Consider the following 19,836-nt stretch of genomic DNA (forward strand, 5'->3'; position numbering starts at 1 on the left):
AACCTGAACTTATGCCTGTACAAGTATCTTTATATCAAAATTGTACTGATCTGCACAGATTTCCATCTCCCACGAGCTTGCTCAGTGGTGCCCATCATGCTTTTGTTTCAGATTTTCAGAACTAAGGAAATTTGTCACTTTTGGAGAATTCTCCAATCAAAATGTTGAAAATTTCTCCCCATTGCCTCTGAAAATACCTTCTAAAGTGGCGTATGACAATGCTATCTCCCCCTGTATGGGAGGCTGCCCTCTTGGGAGGTGCTTACTACTCCCTGGCTCGTACGCATTTTGAGTCCGGCTTGCCATGTACACCGAGGCACCCACCACACCATCTCTCTCCACAGAAGGATTTGCTTGGATCACCCAAGAAATCTCCTTATCTTTTTCAAATGTTGTACAGACATCCACAGTTATGTCTATGACAGATTCCGCTTTACAGGTTTGGCCAATTCGTGAGAGTATGATTCATATATCCCCTTTCTAACAACCATTTTGGAAAGGAAAATATGTAATTTTCTGCAAACGTTTTAGCTCAATGTGCCTCGACTTATCATGTAAACATCCCTTCTCGCGTAATCTCTGTCACAGAATGCGCTGCCTGCGGGAACATGCAATCTGAATGTACCGCCATCTTAATACACCCTCGCTTGGATGCAGGACCTGATCGTGCTGCAACTCGAACACGTATCCGTGGTGAGGTGCCTCACAAACGTTGACCGGTTTCAATTTCGGTTGATAACCAAATTGCTTCTAGCTCATGAGCTCCTGCTAGTTCAGACCCTATCCCGTCATATAGATGAAAAAATCGAGTTAAACTTAAAATTCTTAGTTTTGCACAGACATTTATTAATTTACCTAATCCTCAATTTATTGAGAGAGTATCAAATCCAGATTTTTCTACTTTACAGAGACATGATAGGAAAAAGGCAGCGGAGCCCTTAGTTCTTTTTCCTCGGGTGGCACCACCCTCAACACAGTGTTCTCAATCCTCAGTAGGGAAATGAAGACCTGCCTCTCCAACCAATTATTCTGCTTCCAGGTGGAGTTTACCTGATAAATTTTATTCTTCACAGATCTCAAGCTCGGGCAGCAAGTCCCCTGTTACTCTGTATTCTAGGAGCGAACAGGGTTCTATCCAATCTGTGTCAGTTATGTTGTTCAACTCCTGAGGCACAGAAGAAAGTGCAAAGATGTGCCAGGAAGGGTGAAAACCTCTCGGTTTATTCCTAAACAGGAACCCAGCCATGTAACTCCAAAACAGGTGCCTACAGCTGATGCTTCGTCTTTGATTGTTATTGATGACTCCCCTGATTTCAGTTCTGGGGCTGCTACCAGTACTGCTGGTGTAACCCCCCCTTGAGGTTCGGACTTCTGGATTGGAGACTTATTTTCTTAAAATTATGAATCTTATTTAACGTCTAGATGGTGAGGGAGACCTGCATGGCTAAGTTACTAGTAGGTGTTGTGATATAAGCACTGTTTGTTCCAACATGAAGTACTTACCTCGAACTACTTTCTTAGGAGTATCTGGGATCTCCTCCCATCCGACCAGAGTTTTGTGTAGTTTACCCTAAACCCATTTTCTATGAGGGGCGACCTCAGGCGGAGTGATACGCGCCCTGAGGCTAACCCTGGGTCAGAGAGCATGCTTGCTCAGGTCTCGACCTCCAGTAAGTTCTCTGGTCGCGTCGCGATATCATCTCACCGCTCTCCTTATCCCAGTGTGACTTGTGTGTCCCCGACCCTTTGTGTCCCACGCGCTTCCCACGTGGTCCCTTTGTGCTTTCTCTGTGCGCGCTTGTGTCTCGTAGTGCTTCTCCTTCATTATGGAGCATCCTCGCCGTTGTCCTGGGCCTATGGCCGGCAAATCGTGTGGAGCGTTCCTTTCGAAACCAGAAGTTGACCCGCACTCCTTGAGTTCATCGTGCCGGGGTAGCGTGTGTTCCCCTTCCGACACGTGTTCGGAGTGCGAGTCGTGGAACAAGGTGCAATGGGTGCGGTATAGCACTAAGAAGAAGAAGGCGGTGAAGAAGTTGCCTAAGAAGACCAATGTCCCTTACCCCCTTGCTTCGACGAGCGCCTCGGCAGTCCGAGCTTCTCTCCCAGCCTCCCCTACCCAGAGTAGGGGACGAGGTAAGTCCGTTGCGGGGAAGAGGCCCGCGGCCCTTCCCCAGGAGTCTGATCTTCATGACAGTAGGGTTGTGGCGTCTTTTCAGGCGAGTGAGGGGCCTGAGGGAGGGGCAGGAGTGTTTTCGGGAGATGGTGACCTGGTGCCTACTGGTCACATCTCCTATGATGACCCCATGTGTGGTAATAATGCTAATAATTTCTCCCCAGCCTCTTGGGCGTGCATTTCAGGTGGTTCAGCAGCCGAGGGCGATGTCGAGAAGGAGCATTCCCCGCCGTCGGACCCCACTGCCTGGGTTCTCCCTAAGACGCCCTTCAGGTCCCCGATGAGGATGGAGGATGACTTCGGGACCTGGGCTCCCACGGGACAGCCTCCTCGCTCCCCCCCAGCGCCGTCAGCTGTCTTCCCAGAGGTTTTTCTGCAGGCGTCGTCGTCCTCAGAGCGTCGCAGGAATCCTCCTACATCACCGCGGGAGCCGAGGCTTTCGAAGAGGGCCTATACGTCGTCGGTCACATCGGTGGAGGATTCTTCCTGCTCTTCGGAGGATGAGGTGCTGAGGAACCTCAGGAGGAGAAAAGGGAAGTCCCGCAGGAAGTTGTCGCGTTCCCGCTCCCCCTCGAGGTCGCGCCACGAGAGTCGGCGCCCAAGATCCCCCAAGAACAACGAATGGATGATGGTTCACCGAGACAGACTTCTGGAACTAGCTGTGGCGCCGGGCCCCTCAGGTTGGCGTCCGAGGACGGCCTCCCCGGATAGATACTCCTCCGGCAGCAGCGGCACCCGACGGAGGGATTCCTCATGGCAGGTTCCAGTTGACAGGCATAAGACCGCGAAGGTTCCGACTCCATCCGCCCAGCGGAAAGAGTCGCCCCTTCGGTCTGGCAGCCGAGTCCTGACCTCCAAGGGCCACCTAGCTCGGCACGAGCCCAGCCCTCGGCCTTCCTCAACGAGCAGGCCCGTAGATTCGAGGACCTCCAGGAGAGACCTTAGGCCCAGGATGGAGGCCCCCGTTCCGACGGAGATGCCCGTCCTTCGTCGGGAGCCCCCGCGGGAGCGTCGGTCCAGGACTCCCCCACGTGCGAGGTCCTCCGTCGGGGTACCCTCGTCACTTGCACCAGCACCCCCGTCAGAGGAGCTCGACGACCATGGAGAGGGGTCAGCAGCGGAGGTATCGGCCTATCGGAGGGTGATAGGCCTCATCAATCCGATAGGCCTCATCAGAAATCACCACAGGCTGAACATACCGGAACCCTCCTCCGAAGATGCTTGGCATTCCAGCCTAAATAGAATAGTGGACGCCCCAGTCCAGCAGCGCCCCTCCTTGGCCCTCCCTTTGGCGAGGGATGTTTATTTGGGTAAGGCTCACGTGGACAGGATAGTGGCCAACCACGCCAAGGCGCCCAAGAGCCAGAGCTGCTCCAAGCTGCTCCAGGGCCTGAAATCCCAGAGGAGGTTCTACTTCCCAGAGGGACAGCGAGTGGGCGCCTGTGCAGTGGAGCCAGCACTCACCGTACTAGGGCAAGGAGCCTCAGAAGAAAGGGCATCCATGGCTCCGATCTGCTTCTCTCCTTCAGAGGCGGTCATGATGGAGGAGATGTCGAAGGACCTTGTCAATGTCTCCTCCTGGTTAGACTGGTGGGCGTTCAGTCGTCATACGACCTGTCAGTTCCGGAGACCCAGGCCTTGCTCAAGGAACTCATCAGCTCAGGAGGCAAGACCCTAAAATTCTTGTCTTCCCAGTCGTTAGCCATGTCCGCCAAGTGGGTCCTACGAAGGAGAGACACTGTTCTGAGCAAGATATCCAGGAGGCTGCCGGACAGAGAGGCCAGATCTCTGAGGAGCCTGACCCTGTGGGATGACTCAATCTTTCCCCCGAAGGCAGCGGAGGAAGTGATCGAGAGAATTCGGAGGATGAAGGAGCCGTTCGAGACCAGGCCTCACCCGGTCAGGAGGCCGACGTTTAGAAGACCCTCCGTCGACTCGCCTCGCCCTCCTCGGCCCGCTCCTAACCACCCTAGGAGAGACAACTCGGCTACAACATGGTCCCAGTCGTCTCAGCCCTCCCGTAGGGGATCAGCCCCGAATCAAGCCACCTATAGACCGTCCTTCTCCGCATCCAGAAGAGGTCGTTCAGGCTGCTCATCGAGGAAGAGATAGGGAGGGAGGCCCCTTACTCCTGCCGGAGCCTCAGGTGGGGTGATGCCTCAAACTTTTTTGGCAAGCATGGGAAAAACACGGAGCAGACCCATGGACAGTGACAGTTCTGGAAGAAGGGTACAGATTTCCCTTCCTAGCGGACTCTCCTCCTCTGATACCAGATCAGCAGGCGGAGTGGCTAGCCCCCAAGGATCCCTTGAAACGGACAGCTCTACAGGGAGAGGTCTCAGCGATGTTGGCGAAAGGGGCAATGGAACCTGTTCGGGACCCAGGTCCGGGGTTCTACAGCAGGCTGTTCCTAGTGGAGAAAGCAACAGGAGGATGGAGACCGGTCATAGACCTCTCAGCCCTCAACAAGTTCGTCTGCAATACGGACTTCAAAATGGACACTCCAAAATCAGTATTGGCGTCCTTGAGAGAAGGGGACTTCATGATGTCAGTAGATCTCAAGGATGCCTACTTCCAGATCCCGGTTCATCCCTCCAGCAGGAAGTACCTACGGGTGAAATGGGTGAACCAGACGTTGCAGCTCAAAACCCTCTGCTTCGGGCTGTCCACTGCCCCCCAAGTCTTCACGAGGGTCTTCATAACGGTCTCAGTCTGGGCACACGAACAAGGCTTCCGCCTGATTCGTTACCTGGACAATTGGTTGCTACTTTCAGCCTCAGAGGAAGTACTGAAGGAGCAAGGCGCGAGGTTACTGCAGTTCTGCAACGTTCTGGGGATCACCATCAACCTAAAGAAGTCTCAACTGATTCCCTCCACTAGGACGACCTACCTCGGGATGGTTCTGGACTCCCAGTTAGTGAAAGCCTTCTCTTCCGTGGACAGACTGGACAACTTAGACCAGGTCCTCCGCCCCTTCGTGACGGACCAACCCAGGAGGGCAAAGGACTGTCAGAGACTAATGGTTCACCTTGTGTTTATGGATAAACTGGTCCCCCAGGGCAGGCTAAGGCTCAGGGAGGTCCAATGGAACCTGAAGGAGAACTGGATCCAAACGGATTCCCCCCACAGAGTGGTCCCGGTGTTTCCGAACACGAAACGGGTCCTGGAATGGTGGAGCTGCAGGACGAACACCCTCAAAGGGATGCCCTTTGCAGCCGACCCTCCGGAGATGCTCCTGTTCACGGACTCGTCGAAGGAGGGGTGGGGTGCTCATCTCTTAGGGAAATCAGCAAGAGGAAACTGGACAGCCCTAGAGAAGTCCCAGCACATCAACGTTCTAGAGTTGAGGGCAGTACAAAGAGGGTGCCTGGAGTTTGTACACCTACTCCGGGGAAACACCGTAGCGTTGATGTGCGACAACGCCACGGTAGTAGCTTACATGGAGAAGCAGGGAGACCTAAGGTCGAAGGAGCTGTGCGTCCTCACTTTACAACTTCTGGAATGGGCCAAAGTGGACCAGATAAGAATATCAGCGAGGTTCATCCCAGGGAAAAGGAACGTCCTTGCCGACAGCCTCAGCAGGATGGGGCAAGTGGTGGGATCCGAATGGTCCCTACACCCAGAAGTAGCCAGGTCCGTCATTCAGAAATGGGGTTCGCCGGTGATGGACCTCTTCGCAACAAGGCTGAACACGCAGCTCTCCGTGTTTTGTTCTCCTGTTCCAGACCCAAAAGCGGCATTCGAAGACGCCTTCCAACATCCGTGGGACAATCTCGACGAGTACGCTTTTCCCTCCTTCGGGATACTCAGGCAGGTCCTCAACAGGGTGAGAAAGACAAGCAACCTACAGATGACTTTGGTAGCTCCCTGGTGGCCGGAGAGAGAGTGGTTCGTGGACCTAAGGGAGCTAACACAACAGCCGCCCTGGCCCTTTCCGGACAGGCCAGATCTTCTCCGACAACCACACTTCCAAAGGTTCCACGAAAATCCATGGTCCCTCCGCCTTCACGCGTGGAGGTTATCGAGTGTCTCTTGAGGAGGGAAGGCTATTCGTCGAGTACAGCAATGAGGATGTCGGGCTACCCGAGACGGTCATCGACAGCTGTATATCAGGTTAAGTGGGCCACCTTTACCAAATGGTGCGCCACTAGGGACATCAAGCCCCTGAAGGTCTCCATTCCGCAGGTAGCGGACTTTCTAGTTTACCTCAGGGACATGGTCAACATGTCTATTCCAGCCATCAAGGGAGTCCGAGCGGCCTTGGGCCAAGTTTTTCTCCTGAATGGCATAGACCTGGGTAACTCCAGACATATCTCAATGCTCATTAAGAGCTTTGAGCAATCATGCCCCCCGCAAACTGTGAAGGTGCCAAAATGGGACGTGGCAAGGGTCCTGAAGATGTTATCCGAGCCTCTGTTCGAGCCCTTGAAAGACATCGTGGACAAGGATCTCACTCTCAAGACAGTTTTCTTGCTGGCGCTAGCTTCAGCTAAACGGGTAAGCGAGATTCATGGTCTGTCCTACGAAGTTGCTCACTCGAAAGGTTGGCGAGAAGTCACATTCAAGTTCGTTCCTTCCTTCGTAGCTAAGACCCAGAACCCTGCCGTATGGGACCCCAGGTTTGAGGGTTTCTCTATTCCAGCAATCCCCCGGTCAGACGACGTGAAGGATTTGCGCCTATGCCCCGTCAGGGCAGTGAGAAAATACTTGGAAAGAACAGCAAAACTCCAGCCCGGGATCAAGAGTCTTTTTGTTTCCACTGGCCTCGTGAAGAAGCCAGTCTTGAAGAATACCATCTCCTTCTGGTTGCGGCAGGTCATCATCAGGGCCTACAGTAAGGCAGGAATCCCCCTACCGGGGAAACCCAACCCCATGACATTAGGGGCCTAAGTACTACGTTGGCCTTCGAGAAAAATATGGCAGTGGGCCAGATCCTAAGGGCAGGCACCTGGGCCAACCAGTCTACCTTCACGGCTCACTATTTGAAGGACTATTCAAGAAGATCCCTGGTCGGGTTCTCGATAGGTACCGTCGTTTCAGCGCTCCAAACGGTTTAAAGGCATAGCCTCAGTATTAACCGCGGGTAAGAAGCACAAGAGACACAGGTTCGTTCCTTGAACCCCCTTGTACTTCCTTTCCCCCCTTTCCGCTTCAAGTGGGCTCTGTGAGGGCCCTGAGCCAGAGATGAGTACCTCATCAAGAGGAAGACATGTCCCCTAACTTTTCTTGCACAGGTGAGTTTCTGAGACACTAAGATGGGTTTTTGTGTAGTTTCCTCTCAATCATTTTCTATGGGGTCAACACGACCTTGCCACTTTCTAGGTCTCTGGAGATTCCTCAGCACGGTCTTAAGAACTTTTAGGGCCACGCCCACCTCCTAAAGTATAAGTCTCCTAAGAAAGTAGTTTGAGGTAAGTACTTCGTGTTGGAACAAATCACAAATTTGAAGTAATTTGTATTTTTCCTAACAGTACTTACCTCGAACTACTTTCGGGTAATGGCCCACCATGCCTTCCCCGAGTGGCCCCTGGTTTTCTTAGAGACCTTAGCAACCAAGAACTTACTGGAGGTCGAGACCTGAGCAAGCATGCTCTCTGACCCGGGGTTAGCCTCAGGGCGCGTATCACTCCGCCCCTCATAGAAAATGGGTTTAGGGTAAACTGCACAAAACTCTGGTCGGATGGGAGGAGATCCCAGATACTCCTAAGAAAGTAGTTCGAGGTAAGTACTGTTAGGAAAAATACAAATTACTTCAAATTTGTGATTTTTCCACAATCCCACAGCACAATGTACAGGTTCACTGTGTCCTTGTCAAATCTCTCTCTCGACCTCTTTAACAATTGGGTCTCAGCTGCTGAGAACTCGCTATGATCTAGATCTTCTAAATTACATCCTTTAGCTATTTCTTGTTAAAGAAAAAATTTATTTTTGTCAACTAAGAGGCTCGTTCTAGCCCTATCCATCAACCCAGATGTTGCCAGCCCTCATTCCAAGAGTATGTAGCGATAAGCTAGCTAACTTCCCCTCCACTATCTGAGATGCAGAACATGTAGGTTGCTGCCATTTCAGATATTCAGACCTCCTGCTGGCTGGACTACTGGTCAGGAGCAGTGTCATGCTTTGCAGTTTCAGAAAACGTGAAGAGCTTAGACGTAATAAAACAATTTTAGGAATTGTCCAGATCTGGGGCTAAAGCCATGGTATTTCTTCTGCACAAGACTGTCTCAAGAGAAAATTGTGTTTTGAAGTTCTGAGATGCTGCCACTCTAAGTAGTTGTCACCTAGAGGTGCGCTTTACCTGTGCAACTCTAATGTTGTTGACTATTTAACACTTTTTTTCTTCCCACTTAAGTTGCTGTGGTAATTGAGAACATAGAGAAGGCCAACCAATCTTTTATATGAGAAGGCAGCCCCTAGAATGCCCGCTCCACAACAGTCTCAAAAACCTTCTCTTATAGGTCGTACTACCACTAGAGAGTTATTGGGTTCTTTGACTGGCCAGACAGTACCACATTGGATCCCTCTCTCTGGTTATGGCTCATTTTGTCTTTGCCTACTCATACACAAATAGCCTGGCATATTCTTTCCTCATTCTCCTCTGTCTTCATACACCTGACAATACTAAAATTACTAAACAATTTTTCTTTGCTTAATGGGTACTGCACTGTAATTGCTCAGTGGCTACTTTCCTTTTAGTATGGGTAAAAGAGAGACTTTAGCTATGGTAAGCAGCTCTTATAGGAGGACACTCCAAAATCAAACCATATAAATGACACCAAGTTTATATATGTGTAGGAACAAACTGCATATGTTTTCCTAGCTTTACAAACCGAAGTCATTTATCGAAATGTCCCACCTCATCTACCCCGCAAGTCTTGACCCTACGGAGAGGGACTCGACCCCACAGGCATGAGTGCGCTACCCAGTGTGAAGTTAGCTGGTAACCATACATGGTTGCCAGTTATGCACCTTTATTTTTTTGGATCGCAACAAAATGACTTGGGAGTAAACCTTTTTTAAATGGCTGAGGTTTGTATACAGTAGTTAAGAAAAATACAAATTGTTTTAAAAATTTGCAGTATTATAATGTGCTTTAATTTGAATTATTTTATGAAGTTCAAGGTGTTTTTACATCTGAAAAAGAAGGATTTTAATCTTTGCTAAATCTGTAACTATTCACAATACAGTTATGCCTCATATTATTTTGCTTCCTGGTAAGTTTTTTTATTCCTGAAATTATGGGAAAATAGTTATAATGTCTTTTACATGGCATGCAGTTAAAATGGAAAGATTTATTAAGAAGACTGTAAAAAGTTAAATTATCAAATTACATATTATATTACCTCAGATTTGGGATGATAGTTTTTAGACAGTATTTTGAAGGTTAACTTGTGTTAAGATATGAGTCTTGGAACTACAGTAATTAACAATATAGCATTATGTATACAGTAACTGTATTATCGTATATTGTTCGTTATTGTACTCCCCAAATTCTATAAAAATCTGTTATGTTGATTCTGTTATGATGAAGTTTCAGAAAAATTCAAGTACATATATTTTGATCATTTTTATAGTTTCAGGATATGAATGACTCGGTCCCAACAAGAAAAGTTGTGAAGAAGAAAAAGGTAAGTGTTTTATTTACTACTGCATATTGTACCGTTCAGTATTTGATTATAAAGTAGTCAAGGTCATTCCATTGAAGGGGTGATGACTCGTAACATTAATTTTGAGGAAAATTTTTTAAGAGTAATATTGTTTAAATTTTTTTTTGCACATTTTTAGATATTCATTGTATATTTGTTTTTATTTCAGAAGAAAAAGAATAATGAAGCTCTGAATAAAAAGGTACGTATTAGTTCACTATTATAGATTTAAAGTAACCAAATCTAATTTAACATGCTAGTTGTGTCCAGGGGATATCTTTTGATGACAAAGGAGTAAAAGTAGTTTGGAGTGGCAATCACAATTATAAATAGTCACTTAACAACCCTATAATCTTCAATACACACATTAGTGATGATCATGAGTCCTAGACATTCCATTCCCAATCTTAAAATAATCGTCCTCAGCTGGGTCTTGGATTCTGCTTTGCCTCTTCAATATACACTATACTATTTTTTTTAACAAAAAGCTCTGTAATCCTAAATTTAACAGTAATAGATGTTTTAGCCAAGTCAAAATGCATTCTGGATTAGTATTTTGTACATCACATGTCTATATCATTGTCTGATAGCTTCTCTGAGGTGGTTGGTTTTTTTCTCTAATGATTTTCTTAAGAAAAGCGATTATTAGATCTGTTGCAGATGATCAGGTGCATTTGATTTCTGTACATTTACTGGGACCCGCATAGGATCCTTGAGTTTATACTTTATTAACGGTGTAGGTTGCTCTCATTTACCTTCCAGATATTCTTGGGCAATGGCAGGATTATAGCATATTCCTATAGGTTTATATGTAAACAACTCGAGAGCCCTGTCCTATATCTAGAAACAAGGATGAAGGTTAGATCCTTTGTATCTGATTGCCCAAATTTTGCTGTTGGATGAAAATCGGGAATATCATAGTGCTTCCTCGGTTCATTCCTGGAAAAATTGATATCCTATTGGATCATTTGAGTAGGCCTCGCTAATCTCTTTCCACAGACTTGGCTTTGCATCCTCCAGGTTGCGAGGATCTCTGCAAAATATCAATACATTGTATTCGCAACTCCTTCAGTCTGAACCTACAGTATATTTTGTTCCCAGGTCCAGGATTCCCAAGCTTGGGCAGGGGACACCATCTTGCAAAATAGTTAAAATTTAGACATCTATGCCTCACCTCTGTATTCCATGATTTGATTAGTGATAAAAACTTGGATCACAAATCAATGCAAAAGTAACTTGTCGTAGCTCTTTATTGGCTAGAGAGTCGATGGTTCTCTGGCATGTGACCTCTCCTAGTAGATATAGCAGATTACCTTCCAAGATAGATATCCTCAGACAGTTGTATTGGAGTTGTCTTTATTAAAACAACTGCTTGGGGACACTTCACAGACTTTTAGAGCAAAAAATTATCTAGACCCATTAGATTGTCAATAATGACTGCTAATTTAAAGGCCACAGACAATTTATATCAACATCAATTGAATGTTTTTTTGTGGTTAATGTGTTGTGTGTGTAAAAGGCTAGGACAAGGAATCCAGTCCAATATAGAATACCAAAGAAATATGGTCTTCCCTGCTCTAGGACCAGTATTTCATGTATAAAGCACAGACTCATTGTGTATACGAGAGACCTACGAGTTCAGGTGCCATTGAAATCGTCGCAGCACCTTCAGTGCAGAAATCGCCTGGGTATCGATGACACGTCATCACTGAGAACCATCAGCACTACCTGAGACAATGCTACTTGCTCAGTAACTTGCACCAAGCTGCCATCTTGTTTTCAGTTGCCACATTCCTTCCAGTGCTCATGAAGTGAGAAGTCTTAATGTACCATTCAGTAACAGTAATCAAGATATGATTTGTTTAGCCTCTAATCTTAGTAATTATTAACATGATAGATGGATTCGATTATTGTTAAAGATTACTTTGTGTTTGTACTGTATTATGAAGCCATTCACTCAGTTTTCTTGAAGGCACACTGGTATTTCAACTATACATTTCATTCAAGTATTATACATAAAGTGCTGTACAGTACTTGTACTTCTAATGGAAGCTTATTTATTATAGGTATGAGTTTTTTATGAATTGATAGCAGGTTTTGTCCTTTTGTATAGAGAGCATATGCCCTTTACAGGGATAAAATTCAATCTACGTTGCATGCGTTTTTCTATGGGAAAGAATTAATAACTTAAGATGGGGTATCATTCTATATTATTATTTTATACCCATTCTTTATTATTTAGTGTTGAAACCTGTCAATTTATAATTTTTAAATATTTAACTTAGCCGGTGAATATATAATAGCTGAGCCTCCGGCGGCTCGACAGAAAAACACACAAAAACTCGCGAGCGATCGCTATGAAGGTTGCGGGTGTGCCCACTAGCGCCAACTATCGGCCAGATACCGCATATACATGTAAACAGACCCAATTTTTCTCTGTCGGTCTGATCGACAAGACGTACCATTACTCGCTGTTAACCTGGAGTTTTTCAACAGTCTTGGTGAAGTACTTCCTTTTGGTTTGAGCTTTCGCAGTGCAGGTGTTTTATCTTCAACTTAAATCTTGAACTCGTTTTTGGATAGATTTAATTGTTGATGACTTTGGATTGTTTTTTGGACTTTCTTTGACTTTTAAATGGCCGACCCTTCCCTTAGTACGGAAGTGTGTTTTAGGCTTTTAGCAATTATCTTATCACGTTATAAATTGTTGTTGTTAATTATAGATTTTCCTCTATATATTTTATATCTCAACCGCCTTTATTAGGCCTCTTCGATTAGCTTTCCATTTATAATAAACATCAAGATAAATTTTAATGATTTGTTTATATGCGACCTTACCTATTCCTCCCCTAATCCGAGAGTAGGCGGTCCTAACTTGGAAACCGAAGTTAAACAACGTTGAGCCCTTTCAATCGTAAATAACTTTTACAGAGCAAATGATTTAAAACTTATTAAATGAATATTTTTTAGTAGATATTTTATGAAAGATTTTCTTTGAATAGTCTTCGTACTGTTTCAAAGATGAACTAACGTTTAGTTTATTTATGCTACGCAGTTTGCGCTCTATCGTTACGATAGAGAGAGAGAGAATCACGGTTTCACTTTGCAGAAAGAGTAAATCGATTCTGACGTTTTGTTCATTCTTCTTTCAAACTTAAATGTTTTAAATACTATTTTAAAGGAACTTGTTAATTGAAAAACCTTTCAGTTTTTTCCTTTGGTCAAATAACCTGTTTATTGACGAAAGGTAAGTGGGCTTTTCTCTTCGGTGCGAAATCAAGAGAGAGAGAGAGAGAGAGAGAGAGAGAGAGAGAGAGAGACGGAGAGAGAGAGAGGAAGAGAGAACGTTCCGATCTTTATTCTCGTCCCAAGCGAGTAACGTTGTTCTCGAGTCAGTTTTTTTTACTCTCGTCCCTAGTCTCTGTACGGGGAGAAAGGATAAAACTTTTTTAGTTTTTATTCTCGTCCCAAGGCACTGTACGGTAAGAGATTGAAAACGTAGTTTTGAATGAACTAGTGTTTAGTCTCCTTCCCAGCCACTGATCTTTTTATCTTAATATGTTTACTGTTTTTTGCTTGTATTAATGTGCTTACATTATACGACTTATTTCGCAATTAGAACCTTTTGATGAGGGTAGAATTGCGTGCTTCAGGTAGAAATCAGTTTTATTCATGCCTAATGTGAATTGTTGAAAAATTCGATTCCAGTGAAGTAAGTGCAAAACAGAAAATCGTAGTGATAAAGTGATAATTGCGCAAAGTGTTATCAGTGTTGCGACCGAGGGTTCGTCTGTTCGTGCCTGTCGTTCGCCTAGTCCGAGACCTCTTGCAAGCTCCCAAGCCCAGGGGAGAAGTAATGTCGTACGACTTATGGGTTCGAGAGGCCTTGATCAGCGAACAGACGTTCCCTCTATGGTTTCAGGCGTGTCTCACCAAGACTGCCCCTACCATAAGACGAGCGAGACGATTTTCTCCTCGACATCCGAAGGCTTTTCGCGTAAGAAACCGTGGAGCAAGGTTTCGAGGCCCTTTAAGCGAAAGTCAGTCCTTTCAGGACAGGTCCAGCGTCCTGGTTGTAGCCATTGGGACAGCTCTGACCCTATGCAGTCATCGGAAGACTGCTCGCCACCTAAACAAAAGCGTAACACAGGCTCCGAGAGTCTTATTGTAGGCAAGGTTTTGCAGTCACAGACGTTACCCTCGTATCTTACCGCAACCATTCCCGTTGATCCTAAATGGGTTGTACGGCAAGACATGCAGAATAAGCTTGCCTCTTTTATGGAGGACTATTCTGTTGAGCAGGTTCACGATGATCCTCGCCGCTTAGCTGATCGAGATCCTGGCCGTCAGCCGCCCAAACGAGCCTTTGCTCGTCCTGTTGACATTGACGTTACAAAGTCACGTCAATCGTGTGTTGTAGAGCCTCACTCGATGCAGTCCCGTGTTGACTCTCAGCCGCTTGTGGACGTTCAGCCGCTGCCGCTTGCTCTTGTTGACGTTCAGGACATTCACCAACCAGCATAGTTGACTTGTTTTGACGTTGAGCGTCAAGCACCGCAGTCAAGAGTTGTTTTGACTGCTCAGTCTAAGCAGTCAAGGCAGTCTTGAGTTGACGTCGAGCGTCCTCCCGCACCTGTTGTTGTTGCTGGTCAGTCCTTTAAGCAGTTACATGACATAGCGTCCTTGACTGCTACTGTTGCTCCTTTGCGTGTGGACTCTGCTTGTCAAGCATTGCCACCACGGCAGGTCTCTCCCTTGCTTGAGACTCGGCAATTGTCGGACAAGGTTCCTTCAGATGAGGAAGTTGCTGATCCCCCTCCTACTGATATTCCCTTGAGGACTCTGTCAGACGGAGAGGAGCCTAAAGCTGCTCAGCCCTCTATGGACTTTAAATAAATCATGCTGATTTTTAAGGATCTTTGTCCGGATCTTTTTGTAACTGCTGCTCCTCGTTCGCCTAAACGTCAGAGTTTACACTAGGCCTAGCTACTTCGAAGCCGTTGTTTTCTAAGCTAGTGCTCTCTCGCTCTTCTAAGAGAGCTTTACGTTTGCTAGGCGACTAGTTAATCACCAGGAGGAGTTTGGGGGAGACAGCCTTTGGTTTCCCTACTTTTAAGCTGGTTTATAGAGCGAGAGTCTGATATGACACGGGAGAAGTTCTCGGCTTGGGAGTTCCTGCCTCTGCCCAGATAGACTTCTCAAACCTCATAGACTCTCCCTGGCGCCGGGCCATGAGACGCTCCAAGATTTTATGGTCGACTTCAGAGCTAGACCATCTCCTGTTAGGAGTTTTTTCGAGCGTTTGAAGTTCTGCTGTACAATTATGTCATGCATAAACAAGGCTATCAGGGATGGCTCCAATAATCTGACAGCCACGTTCTCTGCAGGAACAAGTCCCTCTGGGATGGCTCCAATGATCTGGCAGCCATGTTCACTGCAGGAGTACGTAAGAGGCAAGTGCGCTCAATGTGTTCATTGTCAAGACAAACTTCACGATGAAGTCTACCAGGCTGTCTTGACAGCATTAATGGAAGGCGACTGGATGGTCTCTCTCGACCTTCAGGAGGCATACTTCCACATTCCTATACACCCGGATTCCCAACCGTTTCTGAGGTTTGTTTACAGGAATGTGGGGTACCAGTTTCGAGCCCTGTGCTTTGGCCTCAGTCCTGCTCCTCTCGTGTTTACGAGGCTCATGAGGAATGTGGCAAAATCCCTCCATCTATCGGGAATCCGAGCCTCCCTGTACTTGGACGACTTGCTTCTCAGAGCATCGTCCAGTCTTCGCTGTCTGCAGGATCTACATTGGACGTTGAGTCTGGCCAGGGAGTTGGGACTTTTGGTCAACCTAAAAGTCCTAACTGATCCCATCTCAGATTATTCTATATTTGGGGATGGAGATTCGCAGTCCAGTTTTTTCGGGCTTTTCCGTCTGCCACCCGAATAGAACAAGCCCTGCTCGAAGTCCAACTAATGCTGAAAACAGAACGTTTGTTCAGTCAGGAGTTGGAACAGTCTCGTAGGGACTCTCTCATCCCTGGAGCAGTTTGTCTCGCTAGGGAGACTACACCTTCTGCCTCTCCAGTTCCATCTAGCCTCTCACTGGAACTAGGACAAGACGTTAGAGACGGTATCATTCCCAGTCTCCGAACCAGTAAAGGCATGCCTGAAATGGTGGGACAGCAATATCAGTCTGAGAGAGGGACTATCCCTAGCAGTCAAGAACCCAAACCACGTGTTGTTCTCAGACGCGTCGGATTTGGGTTGGGGTGCGACCCTGGACGGTCGGGAATGCTCGGGTCTGTGGACCTCAAGTCAGAAGAGCATGCACATCAACGGCAAGGAGCTATTAGCAGTCCACTTGGCCTTGATGAAATTCGAAAGCTTTCTTCGAAACTAAGTGGTAGAGGTCAACTCAGACAACACCACAGCTTTGGCGTACATCTCCAAGCAAGGAGGCATACACTCCTTCACGCTGCTCGAGATCGCAAGGGACCTTCTCATATGGTCAAGAAATCGAGGCATCTCCCTGTTGACGAGATTCATCCAGGGGGACTTGAACGTCTTGGCAGACTGTCTCAGTCGGAGGGGTCAGGTGATACCCACGGAATGGACCCTCCACAAGGACGTGGGCAAGAGTCTTTGGGCTACTTGGGGTCAACCCACCATAGACCTCTTTGCCTCCTCGTTGACCAAAAGGTTACCAATCTATTGCTCTCCAGTCCTAGATACAGAAGCAATCCACATAGACGCGTTTCTACTGGATTGGTCTCTTCTGGACTTATATGCATTCCCACCATTCAAGATAGTCAACAAGGTACTGCAGAAGTTCGCCTCTCACGAAGGGACAGGGTTGACGTTGGTTGCTACCCTCTGGCCTGCGAGAGAGTGGTTCACCGAGGTACTTCAATGGCTGGTAGACATTCCAAGAAGTCTTCCTCTAAGGGTAGATCTCTTACGTCAGTCCCACGTAAAGAATGTTCATCAAAGCCTCCCCGCGCTTCGTCTGACTGCCTTCAGACTATCGAGAGACTCTCAAGAGCTCGAGGCTTTTCGAAGGAAGCAGCCAGTGCGATTGCGAGAGCTAGGAGAGCTTCTACCTTCAGAGTATACCAGTCGAAGTGGGAAGTCTTTCGAGATTGGTGCAAGCCAGCATCTATGTCCTCTTCCAGTACCTCTGTAGCCCAATCGGAGATTTTCTTTTACATCTGAGAAATGTTCGCTCCCTCTCAGCTCCCACGATTTAGGGCTACAGGAGCATGTTGGCTTCGGTCTTCCGTCATAGAGGCTTAGATCTTTCCAACAATTAAGATCTCCAAGATCTCCTTAAGTCTTTCGAGACCTCTAAGGAACGTTGTTTGGCAACTCCTGGATGGAACTTAGACGTGGTCCTAAGGTTCCTCATGTCAGACAGGTTTGAGCCATTACATTCAGCTTCCCTGAAGGATCTCACCCTCAAGACGCTTTTCCTAGTGTGCTTGGCTTCGGCTAAAAGGGTCAGTGAAATTCATGCCTTCAGTAAGAACATCGGCTTTTCTACAGAAAAAGCCACATGTTCACTTCAACTTGGTTTCCTGGCCAAAAATGAACTGCCTTCTCGTCCTTGGCCTAAGTCTTTTGATATACCTTGCCTGTCAGAGATCGTAAGCAACGAACTTGAAAGAGTACTGTGTCCAGTTAGAACTCTTAAGTTCTACTTAGCTCGTACTAAGTCCTTACGAGGTGGATCTGAGGCATTATGGTGCTCAGTTAAGAAACCATCATTGCCTATGTCAAAGAATGCTTTGTCATATTTTATCAGACTTTTAATACTAGAGGCTCATTCTCACTTGAATGAAAAAGACCGATGCTTGCTTAAGGTTAAGACGCACGAAATAAGAGCTATAGCAACTTCCGTGGCCTTTAAGCAAAATAAATCTCTGCAAAGTATTATGGACGCGACCGTTTGGAGAAGCAAATCGGTATTCGCGTCATTTTACTTAAAAGATGTCCAGACTCTTTACGAGGACTGCTACACACTGGGTCCATTCGTTACAGCGAATGCAGTAGTGGGTAAGGGTTCTACCACTACATTCCCTTAATTCCAATATCCTTTTAATCTGCTCTTGAAATGTTTTTTTAATTGGGTTGTACGGAAGGCTAAGAAGCCTTTCGCAGCCTTTTTTGATTTCGCGGGTGGTCAAATGTCATTTCTTGAGAGCGCCCAGATTAGGGGTTTGATGAGGTCCTGTTGTATGGGTTGCAGCCCTTAATACTTCAGCTCCTGGGAGTCTTTCAGCATCCTAAGAGGATCGCTGGGCTTCGTGAGGAAGACAGACTAATAAGGCAGAGTAATCGTCTAAGTCAACTTCCTTACCAGGTACCTTTATATATTTGGGTTTTGTTATGATATAACTGTCAAAAACTCTAAGCATATACGCTGTAAACTGTATTAATACTGGTCTCTACCCACCACCATGGGTGTGAATCAGCTATTATATATTCACCGGCTAAGTTAAATATTTAAAAATGATATTTTAATTATAAAATAAATTTTTGAATATACTTACCCGGTGAATATATAAATTAAAGGCCCCCCCTTCCTCCCCGATAGAGACCCAGCGGGATGAGAAAAATTGGGTCTGTTTACATGTATATGCGGTATCTGGCCGATAGTTGGCGCTAGTGGGCACACCCGCAACCTTCATAGCGATCGCTCGCGAGTTTTTGTGTGTTTTTTTGTCGAGCCGCCGGAGGCTCAGCTATTATATATTCACCGGGTAAGTATATTCAAAAATTTATTTTATAATTAAAATATCATATTATAACATCCTTCCCTCTGTCTTTTATAATGTGATATTTGGCAATTTTAATCTCAAGGAAGTTTAGTTCAGTTTTCAGTTTTTAAATAAATCCTGAAATTTGTCGTAAAGATTATCTAACAATATTGGAGAAAGCCCCTAAAGTGATAACATGTTGGTACACTTCACGCGGTGCACTGTAAGCATTGATGTTTGAACCGATTAAATGACAAGAATCTTATACTGTACCTTAAATTTTAGGTGTATCATACTCTCTGAACACTGTTAAAATAGAGCAGCCTGAACAAAGTGATGGGATGGACATTGCTGGAGTTCTATGCCTGGCAAAGACAATTGCTATAGTAAGCTAAATTATATTGACTTGACAATAGATTTGAACATGGCTGTTATCTTTGGTCAGAAACATATTAGGGCCACATCAGTGAACTGCTCTTGAGTCCATTAGTGTCCTTTGTTGTCATAGACACTATCATCAGAATAAAGGAACGACAAAGAGTTGTGGGAATTGATGTTTGCTGATGATTTTGTCATAATACGTGACAGAGAAAGGTTTGTAGTATGGAAAGTAGTCTTAAAAAGAAAGGATTGAAGGTCAACATTGGAAAGACAAAGCTAATGATTATTAGTAAGAGGACATGAAGAACTAAACATTCAAGTGGAAGAAGGTACGGTGCTAAAACAGAACAATTAGTTTATATACTTGGAATTTATATTAACAGAGGAGGAGAGTACTATTAAAGCAGTGAGACAGAGAGTAAAAGAAGTATGGAAAAAATGGAAAGTAACTCAAGTTTTTTTAGACAAGAAAATGCCACTGTCATAAAATGAAGGCCCATACTATTATAATGTTTAGAGCAAAAACTGGGGCACTTACGAGGAGAGAGGAGGGACTGTTGAAAAGAACAAAGAGGAGGATGATGAGATGGATTGCTGGAATATCACTATCAGAAAGGAGGGATATAAGAAGAATGCGGATACATATAATGTAAAAGATAGGTTAGAGAAGCTGGTTTGAGATACTGTGGAACTGATCAAGAAAGCTAAGAACATGCCAGTGAAGGGGAGAAGTGTGGGGTGTCAGAAGATCAGATGGATGGATGTAGTGGGAAGAGATATAGGTTGGGGTGAGACGTGGTAAAGAAGATGTAAGGGATAGAAATAGATGGAGAAAGTTGACTAGTGGTTGACCCTGCTATACAGAATGACTAATAAGGTC

General features: G+C 45.9%; 1 protein-coding gene across 2 annotated transcripts in view; it reads left to right on the forward strand.

Annotated features, from left to right (window-relative positions):
- The window catches only part of Rexo5 (RNA exonuclease 5), a 100,578-nt gene that overhangs the window by 16,687 nt on the left and 64,055 nt on the right, over positions 1-19,836 (forward strand). For both annotated transcript variants that reach the window (XM_068388690.1, XM_068388689.1), the window contains exons 3-4: positions 9,748-9,801; positions 9,989-10,021. In XM_068388690.1, the coding sequence (XP_068244791.1) occupies positions 9,748-9,801; positions 9,989-10,021 (87 nt within the window). The remainder of the gene's footprint in view (positions 1-9,747; positions 9,802-9,988; positions 10,022-19,836) is intronic.

Source organism: Palaemon carinicauda, chromosome 15 (genome assembly GCF_036898095.1).
Source record: "Palaemon carinicauda isolate YSFRI2023 chromosome 15, ASM3689809v2, whole genome shotgun sequence".
NCBI lineage: Eukaryota > Metazoa > Arthropoda > Malacostraca > Decapoda > Palaemonidae > Palaemon > Palaemon carinicauda.